Source organism: Haliotis asinina, chromosome 5, assembly GCF_037392515.1.
Source record: "Haliotis asinina isolate JCU_RB_2024 chromosome 5, JCU_Hal_asi_v2, whole genome shotgun sequence".
Classification (NCBI taxonomy): domain Eukaryota; kingdom Metazoa; phylum Mollusca; class Gastropoda; order Lepetellida; family Haliotidae; genus Haliotis; species Haliotis asinina.
In genome coordinates, this window is record NC_090284.1 from 8,295,150 (window position 1) to 8,323,139 (window position 27,990).

At 40.8% G+C, this 27,990-nt stretch overlaps 1 protein-coding gene across 1 annotated transcript; it reads right to left on the bottom strand.

Annotated features, from left to right (window-relative positions):
• Window positions 1–141: 141 nt before the first annotated feature.
• Window positions 142–27,855, bottom strand: LOC137283490 (transmembrane protein 178B-like). The gene is made up of 4 exons (XM_067815015.1): window positions 27,508–27,855; window positions 5,801–5,899; window positions 5,052–5,207; window positions 142–2,821 (listed from the first exon to the last, which is right to left on the bottom strand). The coding sequence occupies exons 1-4, from the start codon at window positions 27,701–27,703 to the stop codon at window positions 2,586–2,588; spliced, it is 687 nt and encodes a 228-aa protein (XP_067671116.1). The 5' UTR covers window positions 27,704–27,855; the 3' UTR covers window positions 142–2,585.
• Window positions 27,856–27,990: the final 135 nt, after the last annotated feature.

Sequence of the window (27,990 nt, forward strand, 5' to 3'; positions counted from 1 at the left end):
GCGGTATCTTTCCAAGACAAGCGGCACTTCTTCTGGCTCACAACTTCCAAAGTTAGAGGAACATAACATGCTGCGATACAGCTGTAGAGCGGTGTAATCCCAGCGTCCTTTCAGTTGTAAATATTTACCAATACTACAGACAAACACGAAACCAATAAGGCCTTTATTGACTATACAATGTATTGCAAATGACAGGTATTATTATGCACTCGTGGTAACAAATATATCATATATAAACATTAAAAAATGTGACTGTCAAAATGGCAATGAATGGCAACACATGATTAATGCGGAGGATCAAACTTGACTTCATATAAAAACACCTTTGTACATATATCACAATAGAGTACATTAAAATTACCATTACCATTAGTGTGTTTCTTAAACCCGACAAGTGATTATTATTTCTAGTAATTTACAAACTTTGCTGCATCTCAAAACAATGTCTCTGTTATCTAATATCTTTTCCAGGAAGTCAGGGGAGACTGTTCTACTGTTGCGATGATCTGTCCTAATGTTACGTCTGTGATATCCTAATCTATGACGATAACCCAGACCGGGTATATCTGTTTGTAAAGTAGAACTGTCAACATTAATTAGTGACACTGAGACGACTGAGATCTAAGATGAACAAATGACATCCTGACAAGACAATGCGTGTAACAACAATGCTATTACAAGGTATCTAACGGCAATAACGTCATTGTAATGACGTTATATTGTACATGGCAACGACTCTTAACAGCACTGCAACGCTTGAATCGGTAATGATATTACACTGAGTGTAACGACAGTGACATTACACTGAGAGTAACGACAATGACATCCCACCGGGTGTACCGACACTGGCATTACACCGAGAGCAACGACTGTGACAATGGCAATGACATCATGGCAATGACATCACACCGAGAATGACGGCAATGACATGATGTCGCACTACAGTCACAAACGTCACGTATTCAGGGTATGTCTATTCAAACGTATGGGGTTGTCTCATAACACGCTTGACATTAGTACAGCTAAACGACAAGTACATCAACACCAAATATGAACATAAGACATCCCGACACATACAGGTCTCATTCAATGGGACGTCTTATTGAACATGTGCATATTCGATCAATACAAGCCATGTGCCAACAACTCGCCTGTCTATAAAACCCGGATATATAGCGTGCTGATATTGAGAAGTAACAGAGGAATACGTCTATTTACAAAGTTTCATTCAACCTGCATCGAAACAGTCATGGTGGATTCTCAATCCCATCTCGGTATCTGGAAACAATATTGACTCGACGAAAGGCTTCTAAAACACTGATCTGTCACAATAAAATGTTGCGTACAACATCGTTTTCGATTTTACGTGGATACAATTTGATTCGCTATCTATCGACACACAGAACACAAATCCATCGACACGAAATGTGAACTAAGAATATCTGATTTCTATGTACATATCGATATTGAGTTTGTCCTTCAATGTGACATTTTCCATCGAAACATGCATGCGTCTAGACAGTTCGCCACATGACCACAAACATTTTCCATTTTTTCACTGTGACCTCAATATTATGCTTGTATCTGTGTAATGAATTTACGCCCGTGTTCCATCCCCAGGGGTTGCCGACAGACAAAGGCAATGAAACTAGGTCGATGTTCTGAATTTAACCTTTATATGATATTGCGTTGCTATCACGCATGCTTAAAACATAATACTTAAAATACATGTATTTTTAAAAACAATAAACTGATTTTCATGATAAAATTCATAATTTGTAACAGATAGGTATTAAATAGATACATGAATTACTTTCACGATGCATTTTACTAATATGAAAGTGATAACATATATTACCAGTGCCCGAAAGGCAATTGACGTTCTTATAGATAACAGTGAGTGTGGGAGTTTCTGTAATGTACAGTAACATGACTTGATATAGATGTCGTATAGAGTAGGCAATTAGGTCTTCTTATGCCATGAAGAAAACGTCGCCTATCATAGTGGAATGCACCAAATGGAGAATTTACGGTGTAATGTATTTCACTTTGCTGGTGAAAGCGCTACCATATAACTCCTTATAACACCCATACAAGAAGATAAAAGAAAATACATTGTTGGAGAATGCCAGTTTAGGTGAACCCATTGGACTGATGGACATATAGATAATTAATGTACACTCACACATAGGTAACGGCCGCCAAAATAAAAGAAACATACATTCCTTTATCTCTTCAATCCAAAAGAAGAGTGTTTCCGTTTGTCAAGTCGAAACACGAACAAAAACGCAGAGGTTGTAACGTTTAAACAGCCTAGTGGACATTGTCACCGTCTTCACAAGACAGTTATTGAACTTACAAACGCTGTTATCGTCCTTGCATAATAAATTACGCTAATTTGTACAAGCACAAATATCCCATTCGTGGCTCTGTGGCTGGTATATAACGAGACAGCTCATCGTTATTTTGTCAACGACAGCATACAATCAAACATAGACGCGACCATCAAACAGAGTATATATTCCTTATTAATGGACCTCATATACGTATAGATATACACATGGAAAGAACATTCTGGCCTGAAACTAGTTTCCCATGTTATAGTAGTAGTATTTGTTTACTTCGTTCACGTCGTCATACGCTGTCCGTAACAAACACAGAAGGATGAAGCTGTCGACGAGATTCAGGCCGGCAGATATCCATGTGACCATGAATGACCAACCATATTGCGAGGAAACGCCATCCGGGTAGATTCCACGATCTTTCCGGTCAAGGTCGCGAAGGGCGATAAAACTGATACCGCTCACGATGCCACACATGGCTGAAAAAAGGTTTGAATTGGTTAAAATCTGAATAGATCATTTTATCGATTCACGTGTCAACCAAATCAGTGAGTCTGACAAAGGAATCTAAGGGAGGCAGTCCAATCCGGTCAAGGTACCTTTTGACAGCGAACGCTTCAACCTGTGGACTAATCTACCGACTATTACATAATAATTAATTAAGGTATGAAAATATCATAAGCAAAACAATTTATTCAAAAGGTAAAGTCGATTCAGAAGTGTAATTAAGTTGCAAGAAAAGTAATAACACGTCGAATATGAAATGACTATCTCCGTGCTTAATTTTACAGCTTTCTGAGAATATCCGTTAAATGACAACCGGTCATATTACTAAAGACTTTAGAAACTTCATTAATTTACAATAAAAATTAAGACTACTTGCGTAAGAATATCAATCCGAGAATCAATAAAAATGTCCACATTAACATGGGAATGCTTTGTGCCGTTCCTTTAAACTGATAACAAATATCCTCGAGTCGCTAAGCATCATTCGCCATTTCATAAATTGTTTCCATAACAGCACCGCTTGTTGTTCAGACTCAGGCACATATTGCCATCTAGCTATAACCTCTTAAGGTTAGGATTCTAAAGTACATTTGGTTTGAGCAAATGCAAAAGGACAGTGGCCACACTTCACATGATGTCTTGACATAGATGAATATCTATAAGCCAAAAAAGTAACTCCATTTATCGCACTTATCCGAGGTTGTGCCCCTTGCTCACGCGCTAATGGCGCACTTTACAACGTGATGTGCCGCTGTTCGGGATGAAAGCAATGTGTCATTTAAAAAGATGGATTTTCGTTTAATTGAATAACGATTGATTTTGTAGGGGTACATTGGAATGGAACCATTCCAAACGGGTTGATGAATTAAAATGCTTAATACAAAGTGACAGGACACACAAGGATAAAATACACGTTTACGGGACAACTGAGAACACAATCATTTCGAATGAGTAAGTATGGGTTTTCGCCACGTTTCGTGGTATCTTGACAGGAAAGACCCGTAACTGGCTTCACACAATGTGTCCATGTGGGCTGTCGGGCCCATGTCTTTCGCGTGACTAGCGACAAGTTTTACAATGCATCAGTGAGTGAATCACGTTCACTGCTTCTTTGAAATGAGGTTACGTTCACGTGAGAGAAAATGCTAAATTGTTGTTCGAAAAAATACATTGTCCCGGAAAACGATTGAAGAAATGAATAAAGCTTTAGAGTATTGACAAAGTGAAATTGTCTGACTAAATAATATTTTCTTGCATATGTTGTCTTTTATGTATATATTTAGACTAGATGTTTTGATTTAAAATAGATTTATGAAGAGTATGTGGTGTTCACAGCACCTGATTGATGAAACAGATGCAATAATCAAGAACTCAATGGCCAAGAACTCTGTTCCTGGAAAGATAACACATGCAACATTAACCTTTCGTTGTTGTTCAAAGAGGGTTCCAACGCATGCCACTCTTAGCCGTTTCCTTAAGCTTATGTTGAACTTACTAGCGTGATACACTGAAGCTGTACTACCCGGCAAACTACATATGTTGTGCGTACTGGGAAACAGAGTGACACACGCGTTGTACGTACTGGGAAACAGTGACACACGTACGCAATGGGAAGCAGTGACGCACATATGTTGTACGTACTGGGAAACAGTGTGACACACATATGCTGCACTTAATGAGAAACAGTAACACATACATGTATTACTGGGAAAGTGTGTGACAGACATATGTTGTATTTACCGGGAAACAGTGACACACACATGCTGCACTTAATGGGAAACAGTGACACACACATGTTGTACGTAATGGGAAACCGTGACACACATGCTGTACTTACTGAGAACAGAGTGACACCCATATGTTGTATTTACTGGGAAACAGTGACACACACATGTTGTAAGTAATGGGAAAGCGTGACACACGTTGTACTTAATGGGACACAGTGACACACATGCTGTACTTACTGGGAACAGAGTGACACCCATGTGTTGTATTTACTAGGAAACAGTGACACACGTTGTACTAAATGGGAAATAGTGACACACATGTTGTACTTACTGGGAACAGTGACACACGTTGTATTTAATGGGAAACAGTGACACACAAGAACCTGACACACATATGTTGTAATTACCGTCAAAGAATGTGACACACCTGTGTTGTACACACCGGTGAATAGCATGACGCCGAAGGCGTACTTACTTGCAAACAGCAGGATAAGGGAGGCACTGAGGTACAGTTTGCCCTTCCGAATTGTCTTACAGTTGCCCGGCCAGTTGCCACAGATGAGTGTGAAGACGGCGGCTATTTGGACTGCACCCATAGCGATGGCGAATCCCACGACAGATCGGGACAGATCTAGCGAACAGTACCATTCATCACATGTCAGTGTGAAAAATTGGGCTACACAACATGGCACTCGAATGCTTGAGATCAGAGTAAGAATGAGTTCACGTAACAGAACTAAAACATACCCAAACTAAAACAAAACCAAACAAATGAAGTATCTTAAAATATCCCACATATTTAAATAAGATTCACAAAATATTCACTTTAATTTACCTATGTTATAATTCAATAAGATGGCACGGGCGCCTGTAAATTTCAGGACAAGCCAATGTATTTTGGGATTGTATAAGTTCTGGCACCACGTTTCCTCGACATTAGCAGCGAGAACCTATATCAACCTCAGTGAAATAATGCTCCAAATTATCCCAGCTATAAGATAGTTGTCTTTTATCTTGTATGGATCAGACAAAGCAGGGGCTGATAGCATGAGCATCAATACCGCTGAGGCACGATTTTACCCAGGTCACTGATCGTGGCCACCCAATACTATTGCTTATGGGTTGTGTGTCTTTGGGAACTATGTCTTGCACGACCAACGATCCTGATCACGCTGAAGGGCTAATTTATTCATCGATAACCACATAATCTGCTGAAACACGCACGCATGTAGATCTGGTCATCTCTGTCCAAGCTGCCCTCATCCCTTTTGATGAGGTCCTGGTAGATGGTGACACAGCTTCCAATTTTGTTCTTCACGACATCTGAAAAATTCACGAAAGAAAAAGACTTACAAACTGATTACAAAACATCTGATTAATATACACAGTACAATCGTGTAATTGATACGAGATAGAGAGTTCGATAACCAATATGGTTCACTACTAGGTGAACAGTAATTAGGGACTATCTTGAAGAGCAATTTTGGCATTGCATCCCAGGACCATTTCCTAGTCGAGACTGACTGACTTTTTCGTTATAATCACATAGCTGTTCTAGACATTGTCATATTCAGAAAACGTTTAAAATGCTTGATCAAAGAAATAGTCAACAATGAACCAAAATTTAAAAATTGTAGACAATAACTGTCGTCCGCAGAAATATGGTGAACACCATGGTGCCAACTGGAATCACGCCCCTAATGTAAATATGAATACTGTCGAAGTCCATTTTGTAAACACCTTTCGACACCACGCGGTATCGTCGTAGTTTAATAGTAATCCTTATATACATGTTTATGATCTTTTCGAAATCGTACCATCGACTCTGTTCGTTCTTGTGGTTGCGAAAATGGTTTTATCGCTTTTATTGAAAATTTCATATTCGGATAATACACAGATGTAAACAACAGCTTTCTTTAGGGAAGCAGCTTAAAGGTTATATTTACCCATTTCACCAACCTCCATATAGTCTTTCCCTGTTGGCATGTCATTAGGTTAAATAAACTATACACCTATACATATAATCACCTATACAAACATACACTCACAGAAACAGACACATGGTTCTTGTGGCTATCTGAATCCATTCCTCCGTTGTCAAACATCCCAAATTCAGTATTTCAGCTTGCACATTTCACATCGATCACAGCCTTCAAATGTACTTGTTGCGTGCCACACACTTATTAGATCAAGACGCCGGTTTCCGGTATGTTTTTGGCTTTCGTATAACAAGCCATACGTTCAGGGGAAGCAACCAGTCGGAACATTCGGGACATAAAGATGTCATCATTTCAAAAATAAATTGAAATTTATGTGCCCTTGTACTTCGTTACCATTCGCCTACGTATTGTGTTTCTATATATGTTCACTTTCCGACTGTCTTCAGGGGCGATTGGGCAGCCGAGTGATCAAAGTGTTCGCCTATAACGCCAAGATCCGAGATCGACTCACAACAATATATACTAGGCACATAAAGAAACTGTGCATACAACAATGTAAAATCTAACTGTATCAAACGTACGTAGACACATAACGATTTAAATTCAGACATTCGTTACATGTATCCAACATGCATGCACGTGTCACGTTCCGTTCCTTGAGACGTGCAAACCGTTGTTGCACGTGCATTCCGGGAAAGAGAAACCAACAAATGAATGCTATGCAATACTGTCACTTTGGAAAGCTCAACCCCTGCCCTTGCGATCGTTAAACGGCTATTGGAACGCATAACATTGCCAAGTCTAACGTCTGCACAACGTCATGAGGTCATTGGGATGGTTCGTGGGGGAATATCTGAACGACAAATGGCTGCAAATTTCCACTGCTACTCTTACCCCATTTCTGCACTGGTGAGACGCTACCAGAACACAAACGACGTCATCGATCGCCCACGTTATGGACGTCCACGTGTAACAACGTCAAGACAGGACAGATGGATAATGGTGTCCCATCTCCGCATCAGGTTTCAGACTGCAGGAATGAATGCCCGGACCATCCCAGGACTTCGCCGTTTTCACCCCAACACGGTTCGACAACGTTTCCGTCATCACGTTCACGACAACGACGTCTCACCATACGACCTATCCTGACACAAAGTCATCGACAAGCCAAAATCATGTCCCTTGTTTTGGTGGAGATGAGTCCAGGTTTAACATTTCCCATAGTGATGGGTGTCACTGACGTGTGGGAGAACGTTATGCACAGGTGATGATTTGGGGTGGGATAACAGAAATCCTTTGGTGATTGTTCAGGGCAACGTAACTGGTGTGGCAATTCCTATTCTGCAACGTCATGACCCTGAGTTAACATTCCGAAAGGACAACGCCCTCACACGGCATGCGTTGCTATGGATTTATTACAACAGCACAACGTTGACTTATTGCCTTGGCCTGCAAATTCACCGGATCTCTCCCCGATAGAGTATGTTTGGGACGAGGTGGATCGACGTCTACGCCGTCTTTCTCATCCCCCAGACAAAGTCCTGGACCGTGCAACGTTAGAGAAACTGGCGTGACATCTCAAAAACGTTCCTTGTATGTTTGATGGGCTCTATGCAACGTTTATGCACTGCTGTTCTCAATGTTGATGGTGGACATACCCGTTATTGAGCTTGTGACATTGTCGTTTGACCCCCGTCTCGCTTGTGGACTTGTCACGTCATTGTGATTGGCTTTAATTAAAATTCTCCCGACTTGTTATGGTCACGTGATCCCTCCATTAAAGTTTACATGAACCTTTGACATTGTTATCGTACCTCTACGATAAAACACCTGATGGTACCATATGGCAGCCCCAAATGGATTGAAGAATGTAACATCAGACATGATATCTAATTTCGTTAGTCCGGACGGTAGAGACCTACCCCTAAAGTTATGGATTACAATTGATTTTCAGGAACCCATGCTTGTCGTAAGAGACGACTAAACGTTGTCAGGCTCGCTGACTTGGTTGACACATGGCATCCGCTTCCATTCAGTTCCCATGCTCTTTATCATTGGATTGTCTGGTCCTGGGTCCATTATTTACAGACTACCGCCAAACAACTGGAATATTGCTGAGAGTAAAACTGAAGTCACTCACTCACTCACTCACTCACTCACTCACTCACTCACTCACCCACCCACCCACCCACCCACCCACTCCAAAGATCTCCTAAAGCTACAGAAGTGAATCTATCTGATTTTGTAAAGATGCACTAAAGTCTGATCGATTCACACGTCACTCAATCAACTTCCAAACAACTTCTTAAGTTAATATTTCCCCACATAAGAAAAATCAGGATAGGTGCACAACACACGCAATGGTGACTAACCATCTGTTTTCCGTTTATTTATCACATGAATATCTGGTCTAAAACACTACACGCCATGACCCTATACGTAAAGCCCATACATCGTCACTTTACCGCTGTGATTTAATATACCAGGAATACTTTATGTGGATAATTGTCAGAATCTGGACTGACAAGATTAACTAGATCCCGGGGCAAAAATTGGATATAATAAAAGCGAGTTTGATGGGGCGCGGCAGCAAAAACATGCCAAGAAACGTCCACGAAATTGACGATTTATTCCGATTGTACAATCCCGCTCGTGTTCCGCCTTCACAGGACAGGTTTGTGTACGGCGCGTAGAGCCAGCACTATGCACAATGCTTTGCGTTCATTACGGTTGACTGAGCAATTTCATGCAATGCAATATCAAGATTTGTCTCCGAATTACCAAGTTAATCTAACGATGGGGAAGAGGTCAAAGTACAGAATCATGTTACTCCCAGTTATTTCTCTTCAAATTGTCGGTAAGGATTCTTTCGCGGGGGCGATAAAACACCCAACTTAACGCCCCATAAATCAGCCCGCAGAAACGTTACGTAAAATCGGTCGCTACCATAGCAACGGTTTTTGACAAGGACAAACGAATGACGAAATGATCCATGGAGGCAGTCGAAGATGTTGGTTACATAGACGGCGCGGAGTGAGACGAAACGGAAGGGCATTTCTGCCCACTTTGAAATCGCTAAATTATGAGACAATCTTTCCAAAGGAAGGCAGTATCTTTCTAATAACTAGCGGCGAAACGTTGATAAATTGATCTAAGATCGTTGGGAAGACATGACGCTGGATTATCAGAACAGAGGTTGCTGTTTTCCCCGCAGAAACGAATTATTTTTTGTTGGGGGCAATATTCCAAATTTTGGTCGACGGGAGACAGCTATGAGTTATTGCACTGCGCATGTCTGGGAGGCAGAAAAAGCCGTCTTGAGGCGAAAAGCGATTTCAATCACAGACATTAACATTCAATTGCAACCTGACTTATAATACGCCGATTTTGTGTTGTGGAGAGGTATTGGGTTGTTTGATAAACACTTAATCAAATATAATACAGTAGCTCATTTAGATCATCACACTACACCATCCCTCTCCCATTATCCACTATACCATCACGTCATCTACCACACCACACCACATCATCCACCACACCACACCACATCACACCACATCATCAACATCATCCACCACACATCAAGATCCACATCACATCATCCACCAAACCAAATCACGCACCACATCGCATCATCCACCACACCGCATCATGCACCACACCGCATCATCCACCACATCGCATTATCCACCGCACCACACCACCACCACATCACGTCACCCCCAGAATAAACCACATCATCTACCACTACACCATGCCTTACACCACATCACATCTTCCGCCACACCACATCACACATCACATCATCCACCGCACCACAACATATCACACCACATCATCCACCGCACTACACCACCACCACATCACGTCACCCCAAGACTAAACCGGGTCATCTATCGCACACCACATCACACCACACCAAATCATCCACCGCACCACATCACATCACATCATTCACCGCACCACACCACATCACCCCACCAAACTACTCTACATCAACCACCACTGCACCGTGTCTCACACAACATTACATCACATCTTCCCCATATACCATTATCCACCATACCACAACACACCACGTGAGCCCCTAGACTACTCCATATCATCCACCATGCACCACATCATATCTTCCACCACCGCACCACGTCAACCCAGACTACACCACATTATCCACCATGTACCACACCACATCACATCTTCCACCACACCACATCATCCATGACACCACACCCTGTCACCGCAAGACTACACCATATCATCCGCCACAACACCACGCCACTTCACACCACACCATACCATACCACACCACGTGAGCCCCTAGACTACTCCATATCATCCACCATGCACCACATCACATCTTCCACCACCGCATCACGTCAACCCAGACTACACCACATTATCCACCATGTACCACACCACACCACATCACATCTTCTACCACACCACATCATCCATAACACCACACCCTGTCACCCCAAGACTACACCATATCATCCACCACAACACCACGCCCCACGCCACTTCACACCACACCATACCACACCACACCACATAAAAAAACAACCTTATATCGGCCACCACCACCAAACCATGTCACCCAACACAGTGAACTCCCAGTTGCATCTCTGTTCATGACTGGTGCGGGTTCGAAACGACAGAGTATACAAAGTATAAACAAAGGATAGATAAACACGAGCATGCGGACTCTACATCACGTTCTATGCGACTGTCCACCCCATTTCGACCCAAAACTTTCGTATCGCTCATCATCAAAGTCTGTGGAACATGCTTCCATGATTCACGGGTTGATTTGCAGATGATTAAACTGGGTGGCTATTTTCGCTGTACATTACACGGAAGTAGTGTATCAGTGTACCGCAGATCCCATAACTAGCTCAGCGATGTCATTGTTAATGGTTAAGTTCGAGTGATTTTATTTAAAGATAAAAGCTCCCGGGGATACAAACGGTGAACTCGACGCTACTATGCCGATCTCACGTGTCGAATGCCATTACACCTCATTCTTTCATACTCATCTTTCAATTTCTTGCTTTGATCCTAACCGATCCATTACCCAGGGGTCCACGGGCAAAATGGACGCAAGATCTCGCGATATCTCGGTCACGCGCGGTCACGTTACTGAATAGGAATCTGACGAAAGTTACAGACAGAGGTAATAAACAACGGTCGTTAACCTATAGAAGGCAAAACCTTTAGAGAATTAAGCTTTTCATGTAATCATGTACTCACTGTTAGCACCGAACTTGTGAGTATTAAACTTTCACATGGACGGGGCAGTTACAAAATCGCCATGATTCGAAGCCCAAGTTGAAAAAGCTGAAAAGCCTTTTGTTTAAGAAAATGTATATGCCAATGGGAATATTGTTTTTAAAAGGACTGCAAACAATTTCGTGGTCTTTGAACTGGATACCATTTTCAAGGAAACATTTCATGTCTTTGCCTTCAGCCAAGGTTAAAAGTGTTGGGGTGTGATCATGAATCTCGTTTGCGTATTTCAAACATATCAGTTTGGTAACTTGGTGGGTCCTCTTGCACACACCCATATATGGAAGGTAAAATCTGACAAGTTTGCAGTACAAATGGTGAGGTGTGAAGTAAAACTGATTATACTCCCGTGATGACGAATTGATAACTTAAAGTGACGTCAGAGCCACATTTCAACATACATACGAAATATAATTACGCACTTCTTACTGATTATGCATAGTAACGTGCAATATTGTACATTTCAAGACAAAATGACCAATACTGATAACGGTATCGTGTATGTACTTACTGCCGAAATTATAATCGTGTCTAATACGGAAACAGAAATCGATTTCGAAATGACATATTTGGAAAGTACTCAATGCCAGAGGTGATTGGATTACCCCAATAATTGTTCCCTTAGGTTCTTTCCACTATCTTGGTAAATATCCACATCATTGTACCGAAAGTGCGAAAGACTAACAAACTGACGGCAATTTCAAAATCTGCGAAGCTGCAGAACAGGACATCGCAGAATTTCTGAACTTAAGACACAATATCATACAGTTTTCGACATTTCAACCAATATTATACACTAAATTGATAATGGGCCATATGCACTCACTATAGCTTCCTATTGATGCAATAAAAGACTTATTATCTCTTACGACTTGTCTGGAATCAATAATTTAAACTTCGAGGCGAACAGCTTCCAAACTGAAAACATTTACCAACTGTCGCACGCGGTGCTGTCAGTGTTTGCAGAACTCGTATGAAGGATATTCGTAAAGAGCGCTCCAAGGGACATAACTCTATGGGGTTCGCGTAAAATAATATTTCAAAGATTAAGTGTGATAGTCGATTTAATGCAATGTTGCATTACATTACTCCAACTTTCTAATTAAATATACATTTTATGGCAGCTTTCCTGAGGACTGAGAGGTAGTGTTATTGAGAGAAATGCATTTATTTTTAGAGGTGTGATGTGAAATGGTGCATTTAGATACAGTTGCTTCTTTCTAGGTGTGTATAAGTCTGAAAACTGTTCAAATGACAAATTAGTGAAATGCGTCTGTCTTTAAAAGAGACAGTGAAAAGGTGCGATTATAGTTTTGCTTAATGCCCCGTGGCATCGGTCTCCGTGAAGACAATAAAAGTATTTCTGGACTCATGGCTAAGAATGATGTTGTGGCAAGAAATACGAAACTGCCGATGTATTTTTATTATTATTTTATTGGACTAAGGCAGGGTGCCGTAACTGTATGATACACCCATGAAGATAAGATTTGTAAAACGGACTTTATGTGATCAGCAAAGATCCTCTGTAATTCCACAATTCCAAAATATGTCCCTTGCAAATAATTACCGTGGTAACATGCCCGTCTAGTATTGAAGGTTCAATGCATGTTTCCATACCAGCGGGATGTAATGAGATCATTCTTCAAAGCAACTGGGTCAAAAAGCATGTCATACAGTCTACATGCCCTAGAACTCTGCCGAGTGTCGGGAAGTAAAGTCAGCCCAATTATTGATTTACATACAGCCAAATCTTCATGTGAACTTTCCGCGAAGGCTTTCAAGTCGAAAGCACATGAGTGGCTCAACCCATGTGGAATAGTTGTTGTTGTCACTGGCCTAAAAAACACGAGACAGCCGTGCGTGAGTCACGAGCTGACGTGGCAGTGCGGTCAACTGATTGCAATCAACAACTATGTGCATGCAACATGGTCTTGTTCATTTCAGGTCCCGGGTGGAATAAAGCTGAGGTGCGACGTGAAAAGCAAATAGATTTCATGCATGATTTCCGAATTTCTGTCACTGACAGCAAAATGTGAGATGATTTGCCGGGTTTTGTTGGGTTCTTGGGTACATACATACTCATTTCAGCGTCACTAAAGGACACCCATTTCACACACACGTGCTCACGTGCAATGTCGACGACAGGTTCCGGTGCACCGGAAACACTTTGACACTACTACTGCACCAGTTCGGCAACAATTCGAGGCGTGAATTCTTTCATAAAACAGAAACAATTCAGCCTTCTTTTCACGAAAAGCGATATCTAACGCATATAAGGTATCCGTTGGAGGTAACCCCCAAAATATTGTCAAATTTAATGAATGATAGGTACAAAGAAAGAATCAAACAATATACATCGGCGTAAAGTTTGGATTCAAGCCATGCGTAGTTTCGGAGTTCGAATGAACGCTTCGATAAAAGCTTCCTGGGACACAAACGATGAACTCGACACTACTCCACCGATCTTAATCTGAATCCAGTGGGGGATACACGGATTATTTACAATGTCCTGGGTGAGTGAATGTGTTTTGGCAAAGTGCCACCTGCCATATGTCTCAGATATTCGCCTTAAAGGAAGGCCCGTGAAGGACCGGGGCAGAATAGGCCTTCAGCAACCCAAAAGGAGACTCAGCTTGTCGTAAGAGGCGACTAACGGGATCGGGTGGTCAGGCTCGCTGGCTTGGTTGACACATGTCATCGGTTCCCAATTGCGCAGATCGATGCTCATGCTGTTGATCACTGGATTGTCTGGTCCAGACTCGATTATTTACAGACTGCCGCCATAAAGATGGAATATTGAGTGCGGCGTAAAACTAAACTCACTTCACCTCACCTTGACATGAAACTCATTTAGCCACAGGACTAGCCAAACCTAAGTTCGTTTCTTGTATCAATGGTGATTCCATCGATGGTGAACGGACACTGTTACGACGCAAACGTGCGAATGTACTAAGCGGGTTGAGCATTTCCACAAACCATTGTTGGGGATCTCACAGGTGAGGGTATATCAAGGATAACAGGTAATTTTTGGCGAAAATCACAGTTTATGGTAACGTCATTGTTTGAGGGTGGAGGTGGTGGATATCACAGGGTGATAACAAAGGTAACTGGTAACGTCACTGTTGCGGGATATCACTGATTACAGATAACGTCACTGCTGAGGGATATCACAGATTACGTTACTGTTTGAGGTTGGGATGATAACCAAGGTTTTGCGTACTGTCATTGTTCGGGGATATCACAGGTTACTGATAGTGTCATCAAAGGTGGTGATATCAAAGGTTACGGGTAACGTCATTGTTGGGAGGTGGGGTGATAACGTCATTGGTGGGAGGTGGGGTGATATCGTCATTGTTGGGGGATGGGGTGATAACGTCATCGTTGGGAGGTGGGATGATAACGTTATTATTGAGAGGTGGGGGTGATAACGTCATTGTTGGGGCTATCGGAGGATTCCGATAACGTCATAGTTGGTGTTGGTGATATCAAAGGTTACGGGTAACGTCACTGTTGCAGGTTACAGGCAGCGTCATTGCTAGAGCAGGGTGTGTACCACTACATGTAAAACGATGATTATTTCGGATGGTTGATTCACATCACAACAGAGAAGGAGGTCGATCGAAAATTGACACGAATATGTTCCACTTCAACGGTGAGTGCGAATCACAGCGGGTTTCCACAAATCTAATAAACAGTTATTGTGGTTTCTTCATTACAGTTGGGTTAAATATTAATGTTTCTCAATATAAATACTCAATGTTTAGGTTTAAAGGGACGCGCATGTTTACATACACATCGAGCGTCGATATCCCATTATAACGATCAATACACAACCGGACTCGTTTTTCTACCTCATTATAAGACAAGCACCTGTCTGAATAATTTTAGTATTATCAGTTGCATCATAAAGTCTGTTAGCCCGGATTTCTCGCTGTCTGGTCAGGCAAGAGAATTGAATATTTGCTCTTGGAGATAAAAGCACCCACTAATAAACATTGGTTATGTGTTTGATGGCCGAGAAAATGGGTCGGTGACAACGGTGTTGTTTCCTGAACACAGAGTGCTCACTCTATCGTCAATTTCATTCTATTCATTGCCGATGACTCAGAGATGACAGACGTCTCGTGTCAATTGCAAACCAATTTCACATCACATGCTGACAGGTTGTTCAAGCTTCGTAGTAATCCTAGACGAACCACGTTTTGACATTAGTCCGTAAGTGGCAAAACACGGGTACGATTGTTCTTTCAATCTTTCAACGTTTATCTTCCGAAAATGGGCGACCTAGTAATCACGTGTGTTGGCGAATGTACAAATATCTGAAATCGACAGTTTTTGTGTAGAAATTGACATAGTTTTTTTAATCAGTTTCACTTGATGGCAAATTCGAATTAAATCAGTTGACGCATGATTGCCTCGTGTTTGATAATGCTCTTTTGATATGAAAATAGGAACCCATTGTATTAAATGTGTTACATCCCTCTGTCTGCTTGTCATCTGATTCAATAAAGGCAGGAACCTGGGACACGATTTGTGTTTGAACGACAACAGTCTTAGCCTGACAGGTGACGGACGCAACTTCAACTCATAATTTCCTTCAAGAACGTTTCATTAATTCTCAGAAGCGTAGCAAAACCATTTGCATAATTCATTTCGGCTGTAATAAGATTAGAAACGATATCAATAAGATCGGGCATGCGTGGAAGCACATTGTAGTGATGCACCGTAATCACCTGGGATTTCACATTAACCGAATTTGGCCAGGTCAGCGAAAGAATTTCCAAGAGAGTCGTTTTTTGTTCCGGAGTTTCTGATTTCAGAGGCGAGTGACAATGGTTTTGTGCAGCTATTTGCAATATTTCAGCACAGATACAAATGGTGACTGTAGAACCAGAATTATTTCCAAACACTATGTTTACATGGGGATTTGAACCTAGATTTTCTGCACGGTCAGTGAACACCTACATCACTAAGCTAATCTAACGTCTCTCATTGTAGAAGCTATAGTGTAACTAACGTTATGAACAATGTGTAAAATTTGTAGTTTATATAAAATATGTGATCAAGTTTTAATAAAGTGTGTTTCGAATAATGATGCTGATTTTTGTTTGTAATGCCATATTTGGGTCAATGTTTCCACAAAACCAACCGCAATTAAACCAACTCGATACTTATAGTAAAATGTTCCGCAGATAGAAACTTGTAACCTTTCATGAATTTGTGAGGTGTATGTATGATGTTTTAGTGCTGAGAAGATACTTTTACGATCTGATGCCATTAAGATATGTTTTTGAATTATGAATCTTTTACAGAATCGGAAGTTTGAAAAAAGCGTGCACGACTCTGGAAAACAGTTCTGTCTTACAAGTTGTGTAAACCAAGAATATACCTGCAGTTATATGATTCCGGTTACAATTACTTTCTGGCGTACTGGAGTGTTGACAAGATAAGCTGTTCCATTGTATTACAAGATATCAGATTTGGCGACCTACTTAACCAAGGGAACAAAATGTACATATAATTTCAGGAGAAACTTATTTTGATTGAAATGTGTATGCTGGACGCTGTTTGTGATGAGGAAAGCCTGATGTAACAAACGACGTTGCGAAATATAGAAATTTTAAGAGTATGGCATGTATACGAGTAACTGCTTTCTAATCTTAGTTATGTTGTATAGTGCTAGCCTACTGAAATACCATGCGCCAGTTTCACATGGATACGATCGATATGAAATACCCGACTACTCTTTCATATGTATGACCTGAATACCGAGCACAAGGCAAGAAAACAATATGTACCATGGTTTAACGTCTTTTACTATCACCGGCTCACGCGCCACGTTATAACGATCATACGATGGGTGTCGCGATTTAAAAGTGCCAATCTCCGATAAGCTGAACTTACCATTACGTCGAAGTGACAGTGTGATCCTCGTGTGTTCTTTCTTTTATCATTATGCGGTTGTCTCAAACCTCAGACAACCCACGATATACGTTGATCTAAGACAATAAAGATACATTAGAAGTTATTATCATGAGCCAAATCGGGAAGAAAATAACACCCCATAGCATCAGTTGAAAGGTTTTATCATCAAAGGGAGACAACTTTCAGGTTCAACCTGAACGACCCACGACGGAAATGGAGGAGTTGACAAGTATAGCCCACCCGTCACGGCACCACGTGTCCCGTTACAGTGTAGAATACTGCGCCATTCCAAGACCGCCAGACAAGGAATTCTCGGAACTATATGTGATACGAAGGAGTCTGTGCGAGGTCGGTCCCACTTTAAGACCGTCCACGAGATGAGACGCAAACCCCAATGGAGACAGCCCGATCCCACTGTGCTGAAATTACATTTCAGAATACATCATTTTTCGTGTAAAATCGATCATCAATGTTCTCTTGGGATGTAACGGAGGAGGTCGACGCCAAAATAAATTTGACCAGTTACTCTGCGAGTAAATTGAAGTTAGCAGTGAAATCTCCCGTGACTTGTCACATGGACGAGATTTGGCCGAAAACGAGGCTATTATGTTGGAAGAATATGCTCAGCTTATTTCTAAATTGCAGATTTTTAGATAAAGTACGCAAAAAAGACGAATTGAGATTTGGTATTGATTTTGGTTAGGGGAAATATGATTTAGAATGTGAAATTTTACATAATTTTATAAAAATATGATGAATCGACCGTTAATGACGTTAGGATACCTTTCAAATAATTTGCGCATTTTACATAACTAGGGTGGTAGTTATTTCAATCCAAGGCAAATAAAACTCGACACGTACATCGTAACATGAGTAATGTGTTATTATAGAGACAAAATAGAATCAAGAGTTATGGTAGAGTATAAAGCCATCAACGACACGCTTTCGTAACCAGAATTGAAACTGAAAAAATGTTCTGAAGTCTTTCCGATTTCAGTGACAAGATGACTGGTATGGTATTTTTTCAGGTAAATCATGAGGTTCTCAAAATATTTCAGTTTTAAGATACTGTTCAACACTGGTTGAATTACGTGTATGTATCTGTCCAGTGTCGGAGGACCAGGATTATTCAACCCGATTATTCAACCCGACCTTCAGTCTTACGGTCTCTGAAACACCAAGACATTATTCAACCCGATGCAATATTTCAGGGTGATGTCAGCTGGTAAATAAACTGTGACACTTTTTCTTCAATCCTAGCCAGTGTTTTCGGAGTACGATGACAATCCTCCATATGACATATGGGCGTCAGACGGAATCGTTCATTCTCCAACCTTCGGAACATAAGACAAAAGTCTTCAGCATGTGATTTCCCAATCACTCAGAATGAAATGTTTGTATGATGGCGCTGCCAGAAGGAAAGAGTATGGTTTTACGCCGCAGTGTTCCAGCAGTGTTTAGGTAGAAATACCAGAGCTTCACACCCTATACCATTATGAAAAACAAATGTGACCCTCTTGTGTGTCTATGATACTGTCCTTCAAATCCGGGTGTAACCCTTGAAAGCTGGGCACTAACCCCATTGAAGCTACGAATCTCCTACCATGGCAACTGACCCCAAGATCCAATGGCTCAGTGCGCAGTCAAACAGCTGCATCAAACACCTCACTGACGTATCAAACAAAAACAAATCGATCAATCTCAATTTGACTATCAACTATCAAACACGGCGATAAATGCATACACACGCATGTGTCACATTCACGCTGGCAGGATTCTTTCCTATATGAACCGTTTATTTTCATACCCTTTCTTACACACATGCACAGAGCATACCCTCACACTGTCGGGAGCGACGACCAAATATATATCGATTAGCGGCAAATCTTTGACTTTAGTAGGCTCCGCGACTCTCATCTGTCAGATTTAAAATAAATACACCGAGCCTTGACTATGAGACAAATGTAAAGACAATCGATCTTCGCCTTTTTTTATGAAGATTACAAGCCTTCAAACTTACTCCCCAGCTTTACATGTCAATTTCACTCAAACGAACGGCAGTTCACGCCAGCATATCTCATATCAAACACGCTCCTTCCTCGGGAATCTATAAGGGTGTTTATTTCAATTAGAACATAAATGCGCTCTGAATGTCGAATGTTGAAACTGACATAAATACAGAAGCTTGTCTGGAGACCCTTGCACAGCAATACCCGCAACAGCTGATGTACTAGTTGCTACAGTATGGACAATTATGTCCCTTTGGAATGCGGAAGTAAATGTGCTTTGGACAGTTGCCAAGATGCTGTTCAAGTCTTTGTTCGTTGCTCAAAACATAAGACCAACCCCGTTGTCATATTCAAAATCCATGTCTTGTTGAGGAAATTAGCTGCAGCTTCATCTTCAGTTACATCTTTATATATGCCTTAAATGCTTTTAATGTAATAATTAAAATTTATAATCATAAAACCAAGAGGCGCACTTCAGCAGTAGCGAGTGAGTATGCAGCGTTAGCAATATTTCAGCAATATCACGGCCGGGGATACCAGAGATGGGCGACACTATTGTACCCATGTGGGGAATCGAACCCAGGTCTTCTGTGTGACGAGCGGACGTTGTCACCATGGTCCTTTGCCCGTCTTCCGACATTATCAAATCGGCTCAGGTCCAAACAACCTCATGACTGATATTTTCAACGCTCCACTATGTCCACGTGACCGGATTTTATTCACGCGCCAATTACCATAATGCGTTGTTTGCTTGGGACCAATTCGAACCCGGTCAAATAAACCCACCTCGTGGTCACCAATAGGGAGCTGGGGACTAAATCTAACGCCCCCATCCCCACCCCTCCCCCGGCTCCAAAACAGGTACTGACAAATGCCCCATTGAAAAGTACAATTTGACAACCGCTCCGTGAGCGGATTTGACACGAGCCTCTACGGCAATATCCATAGACTTTTTGAGCCACGGCTATGACTCATGTGGGGACAAATACAACCTCCTTCAGACACTAGGAAGTGCTTAGTTTCCCTCAATGACTAAAAAACTATCAAATGTACACGGTCCTCTATGTTACGATCAATATTCAGTGTATAAATGATACTATGTTTGCTATAATAGCAGGATAAATATTGAAGTAAATTGTGTGATCAATTTAGCATATTGAAGTCCAACTGACACAGCTCGTGTACATAAATACACAGAAACAGGCTGAAGATTCGTTCAGTATTACGAAAAAAATGCAAAGGAAATTGCTCAGACTATGCTTGCAGTGACTACGTAAGGACATACGTGTAATCGAATAACGTTCGGGATAGAGTGCTTTCAAGAATTACAAGAGTTTGTCTATCGCAATGTCTTTCAAAAGAACGATGATGTAACAAACTATAAAAATGAAATTATATTTTTAAAAAAGTACATCAATACATATGCAAATCTAAACGATTCCAGTAGTCCTCTCACTATACACCTTTTGTATTATAACATTTCTCTGTTTCTAGTAATTTCTTGTGATGTAATAAGTGATTGTAAATATCCTTGGAGAGGGGTTTTATAAGTTGAAAGAAGTTGTCCCCGATCCTTTTCACATTGTGAATAAAATATGTTTAAACTAAACTAACGATGACGTAATAAGTTAATGAAACAAGTTGCAGTTTCTTAATGTGTGCAATGCAAATGTCAATATATATTCCATGTGCCATCCTGACAGGCAACTCCGAGATTAACCTCCTATGGTTAGATCTGCGCATTTGGGACACTATGGCATGTATGAACCAAATATGTGAGCCTCACCATCCGATCTGAATAGTCACCGTTGATAACAAGAAGTATGAGTAGAATTAGCTGAACAGCTATTCCTATGCAAACATATGTATTCTCTGCAATGAAAAGAAGCGCAAAAAGAAAACCAATTAGAAATATTTGACAGACGTGTCCTGAAATTAATTTAAAACGAACAATAAATATGAATTTACCTTTTCTGTATGCATACGAGTGATTTGGGGTAGAATAGAGTACGGCAAAGTATTTCCGAAAAAGCGTTGGGGAACCGTAATCACGTAATAGCGTGGCAGCCACACACACAGACATGAAATGAATGTGCAACATGATATCGGTGTGCTACGAAAACTATGGGTATTCATATGGGTATTCACTTGTACAGCAGGAAAAATACTGAAAACATGCTGTGACTGACAGACGTTCAACGCAACAACACCAACGGTCGACTAGTGGATGAGCATTCCGCAAGTCAAGCCCAAGGTCCATATCTTATTTTCCCCTATTGCCTGGCATTTTCTCCGGATGAGTAGCAATCGTCATCTGTGTACCATGATGAACGTCAATCAAATGTGACATGTTGATTGTTTATATAATATATAATATATAATAAATATTATAGTATATAATATATATTATATAATACATAATATATAATATATACATCATCTGAAAAACACTACCGCGTTTCTTTCTTCATTTATTTATTCATTTTTTATTTTGCTGAGTATAACTTAGATTAAATAAAATTGCATTAACGTGATACCATAAATAACATGGCAAAGAGCTACTTTCCTAACTGCTGGAGGCGTTTCTAGTGTCTGTCAACATATGTGAGAAACTATACAGCTGTACGTGTCAATTACCATGTATGTTTCTTGTATCATAAATCACCATGTTCGCTGTCCCGTCCGTGATAACGGGTGAACCTCGAGTCCGTCCAGACGCTGACAAACAAGATGTTGTTTCAGGAAAGATACCCTGTTAACCCTTTTCAACTCGCGAATCTAGTGTAATCGTTCGTATTTACATGTGTACGGTAACAAAGTCCGACGGCTCACTGTCAACAGCAATAGCATGTCTAATCATTATATCATTGTCATCAATCATTATATGGAGACAATTTAGATCATTGTATCACCAGCGGCATTATTGCTTTCACTGATTATGCAGTGACGACATAAACTTCTTCTGTCTGACGTTTAAACGGGTTGAAGATTCACCTGTGTAACAGAGGGTGTTTGCTTGCTTAAAATACATGCAGAGTTTATGCTGGTGTAGAAAAAAATGAATTCTGAAAAAGACAGTTTATGTTGATAACATAAGCGTATTGTTTTCTTCGCAGAAACGTGACCCGAGTTTCCTCAAGGTCAAACTAAGGACTTGTTACTGAAGATGCTCGAGCTATCGACCACTGATTTGTAAACACCAAATTTTCTTTCGGCCATGAGACAGATGTTATACCGCTGACAAACAGCACATACGTATGACTATTCGCACATCATGTCTTTTCCTCACTGGAGAGCATATATTTCCTTCATCCACGTCATCTGTAACGATGACTGACAACTAGTCATATCACGTACCACCCGATCACCCTATTCGGTTCCTATGACAACCATGGGCTACTGAGAACACCTAGACTGTATCAAGTTCAAGAAAAAGAATTAATTAATGAATCCCACTTGTCTGCCAAGTCTCGATTTCTGCATCTCTTGTCTGAAGTTCCAGGTTCTACTTTAATACATTTTTTCAAATAAAGCAACCCAATTTCTGGGGTGATAGTCTGAAATGTACCTTGTGCGTGTGACCTGACACCTGGAGACTCCCCAAAGAGCCAGTAATAGTACCCTCTGTTACTTGTTTCCTGTCATAGTGCTATTCATGCAAGAACGTTGTTCCCTCGGGATGCTGTGAGGCAGAGTAATTCATGGTAAAACAGTGATTTATAAGGCGAGTATGTCTTTACGCCGCTTTTAGCAATATTCCTGCAACATCACGACGGAAAACATCAGAAATGGGTTTCACATAATGTACCCATATGGGCAATCGAACCCGGATCTTCGGCGTGACGAGCGAACACTTTAACCACTAGGCTACAAACTGGTAAATCAGTGAAGTAACCTTACTATAAAGTTTCTGTTAACACTCAGAACAGGGCAGTGCTAGGTGCTGTACAAGAAGTCAAAACAATACCAGAGACTTCTAGAAACATTGGAACCATGCACCTCCATGCACGTAAGAACGTGCGTTTGAGTGCGTCTATCATCTGAAATAACCTCACGGACAGCAGTCGGTGAAGATAGTCACCGATTAAGGATTCTAACTGATTAAGGACGCTAAGGTTTTCTTTTGATGTCTATGACTGACCCTAGGACTTCTTTCATGAAGTAACCTTCACTTAGGTTAACCTTAATTCCCATTCTTTAACATAATGCACTAAGGTTACCTTAGTGATTTACTATCCCCTTAGTGGTTCGTGAAAGGAGGCCCTAGACACCAGAGATGGTGATATTTATTCTGGATAATCCAACAGCATGTGGCATCATATTATTATAAGGTGAACACTCACAGCCATTCCAAAGCTTTCATGATCTGCTATCTGTGGACTACATAAAAATCTGAGACTACTAAATGGAAAAAAAACAAACCTTTTAACATACGAACGTGTTTATCAGTACAAATATGACAATGGAAGACGGTTATTTGTGACGTCGAACCGATTCGTTGTGTTATGTCCGCTGATGCAAAGCCAAATCTGTCACCGGTCAATCAAAGGTCTCGCGCATGTCTCGCCGTGAACGCTTTATTCGCCTCAATATCACTTACATATAATGCCTGCTCATTATTCTCAGATTTTCTCACGACAAAGGAAGTTCAACTAATAACATGGAGAGAGCAGTTCATCTTGTACAGGCAACCCCCATAAATGGAGACACGTGATTAGCGTTCGCATTATCTCTGTTGAATACGACTGATGCTCGGACCAGTTCACATCACACTGAAACGAACAAAGGGAAGTCTATGCGATGCTGGCTGAAATTGACATGGCGAACTGGAATGTCTTCCTTGGGTTGTTGATTTCACACGCGACCTACATTTATGAGGAATTCAGAAAATTATGCGTAAAACACGTTCCATTCATAAGTACAAATGAGTCACACTTCATTTTTTTAAAGAAGAAATTGTCTATGATAATATGCGAGGTATGGAGCCCAAACTTCCAATACCAAATACGTAAACAATCGTTTCTACGGAAATAGGTCAAAAGGGACACAAAGATTCTATTTAGCCAAGACGGCCACATGAAAAGGTCAATTTTGCCACACATCCTATTTTGCTACTCATCATAGTTACCCGACCACATTGGACGGAGACACACTGGTCAAAACTGACAAACCAAGTGCAAAATGCCCACTTTAAACACTCAAAACGGTTACAATGAAGAGTCGTGTTAGCCTCAAACTCACATAAAAGGGAAACAAATCAACAGTGCCACACGTCCTAAGGGCCACAAACACCAAAATCTAAAACGGCTGCACCAAATATCAAAATTGCCGAAACCATAATGAAAATGGAAAATTGACAACTTTTGTCAAAGTGTTCACCAAATTGTTTTGGGTTCTATTTTTTCCGTGCCAATGGTGATCATTTTGAGGTGGGTTTTAGTACACGTCCCTCTCGATACTCAACCCGAAGTATAATTTCACGCTCAGAATAACGTCTTAACAAGACTGCAATAAAGTCCTTAAGCTAGCCCCTGGGCATAATAAACCATCCGGATTTACTGAATCACATACAGTGTCAACACATACATCCGGGTAGCTATTATTATGAAATCGACAAGCAACTTACACAACATAAGGGGGCGACGAGAGTGTAAATGAATTAGTTTACCCGCCTTTGCGGTGAGCGCTGGGTGGCTTTTAGTTTCCTTCAGTATCCCCGCCAGAAGCTAAACGCCATACCTGCTTCTTGTATTTAACAGGTGCGTGGCATTCATTGTGATATCGGTCTGCATATGTCATACGCGAATAAAACGCTTGGCCGATCCTATATAGGTATAGAAACCAGACAGATAGGATTACGCTTTGTGTCAATTTCGGTTTGAACAGGAAATTTCTTAAGAGCGTGAGGCACGTGTCTGGCATGTGGTGCATGTCTGCTGTGGAACAAAACGAAACGCGTGCTTAACCCTGTGTTCAACGTCACAATGCCGTATCAGAGGTAAATTACTGTACGCTTCATTTCACTAGTCACTTGGTACGGGTAATTATTCATGCACGAAAAATCTTCTCTGTTGACGTTGATTATTTTTTTCTCATGATTAAGTACGTAATAAAACAAATATTTTTCAGCTGAGACAAGTACCTTGATTTTACGAAAAAGACGTATTTAAGGAAAAAAATATTCACATGAGACAACGCTCAAACATGAGTGAAGTACTGACATGTTCGATGACATAAATGCAGGAACTGACTTGTTGGCCAGTTGTGTACATGTATTGTTATCGGTCCTTGTCCTCGCAGTATACTTGACAAATTGCTGTTGTTCTTTCTCATACTTACGTGTACAACATGAACGTGTGTCCAGTGAAACAGTTAACCGGAGAAGACATAGTTTTGCACATGTAGTGAACTGTTTTCTTTATTTTTTAAGCTTGTGTTTGGACCAGTAGATTTAGATGTATTGTTTAATACCATGATATATTTTGTCTAATAAACATACTGACTTGTACATAGATTTACGTGTATATTATCGCTTGACTGACGCATTGGAATGTTTCGTCTAACACATTGATATATGTGATCATTACATGCTCTGCATGTAATATCAGAACCTTTCAAGACTAAATTAGTTTGCTATCACTAAAACATTACGACATCTAACTAACAGACTACACGTCGATTTATATGTGTCATCAAAATATCGACAATATTTGTGAAATATATGGTCATGTTTGTCTAATACAACCACATGTTCGGCTGAAACGTTGCGTTTCACTCATGCATTCATGACTAAGACATCGACACATTTCAAGTGAAACATTAATATGTTTCACTACCACATTGATACAACTGGACTAACACACTGACATGTTTTCACAAGGTCAGTGACATGTTTTGCCACATTCACACTATGCATTAGCATTTTATTACCATGCTTTATAGGATATATTCACGCCCCGACTGCCACGCTCTGATTGCCATACCCTGATTGCCATACCCTGATTGCCATGCCTGATTGTCAGGTCCTAGCACATCTTCAGCATACCGTTCGTTTTTCAATCAATTGTACCGATGAATATGGATAACAGCCTTCCATTTTGTCATAAACGGATGCCAAGATAAATACTCAATTTAATGTGTGTTTGTGTATTTACATTTATCCATTTGGTCGGGACACTGTCCACACGAATAAAATCCCATGCTTATAGCACACGCACAGAGTGTCAGGCCATAAGAGAAAATTCAATACTTTATGGTCGTGTCCAAGCCAAGCCTCAGATCACGTGTGTAGAATGACAGACATGTCATGTAAACAAATCGATATATATATACTCGCACAATCACCTCCACCATTCCTAGACTATATCAACTTCGTACCTTAGTAGCTATAACACACCCTCGACCTTAAATGTCAAATATTCAATGTCAACACGCCCTGTTGATGATTCTGATATCTACCTGGTTGCCATGGCGACCACGAAATTTTCAAGGAAAGAATGCGCGACTCGGAAAACACGTGGTATTTTGTGTAGTATAACTCGTCTTATATCTGAACTAAAACTTTCACATACTAGCATTGTCATATAAACACACCATATGCTGACAAGTATTCTACGCAGGTACACAAACATGAATAACATGAAAATATGAAGGTCCGGTCTCGTAAGCTCATGAACAGCACCTGTCCTAGATTCGACATGTGACCTCATTTATTAATATTTCTAAAATAAAATGTCCATTAATGTTGACACGTTTATAAAATTCCACCTACCTCGTGGTATGTCAGCGTAACATTTTTTCCAAAGTCCGTAGTTATAATTCCAGTGTTGTTGCATAGTCTCGTTAAGGTTTGAATCGGCCTCAACATAATACCAGTAATCTGTCAACACTCCGATGAGAGTCAGTGTTAACGCCGCTAGGAGAAGGAACAGGACAAAAATAAGAAAGCTGAATTGTCGGTTGGTCATTTTGAAACTGTATCGATGAGGAAAGCCCCTGGGTTTTGTCGAATGTCGGTCAATTTTGTTCCTGTGGCAAGGACATCTGCTCGGGCAGCGCGCCGCGGTTTCAACCTGTTCACGAGTAACCGGTTTGTTGTTATTTTTAGAATTCCATTCACCTTGCCGCCTGCCTGATGACGTCACAATCGGAAAACGACAAGCCCTGGGGAAGCCCCGATCTCACTGTCAAGTTGATCTTAGATCAGCACAGTGTGCATTACTGAAGTGGTAATCTTTGCTGACTGACGGTGCTC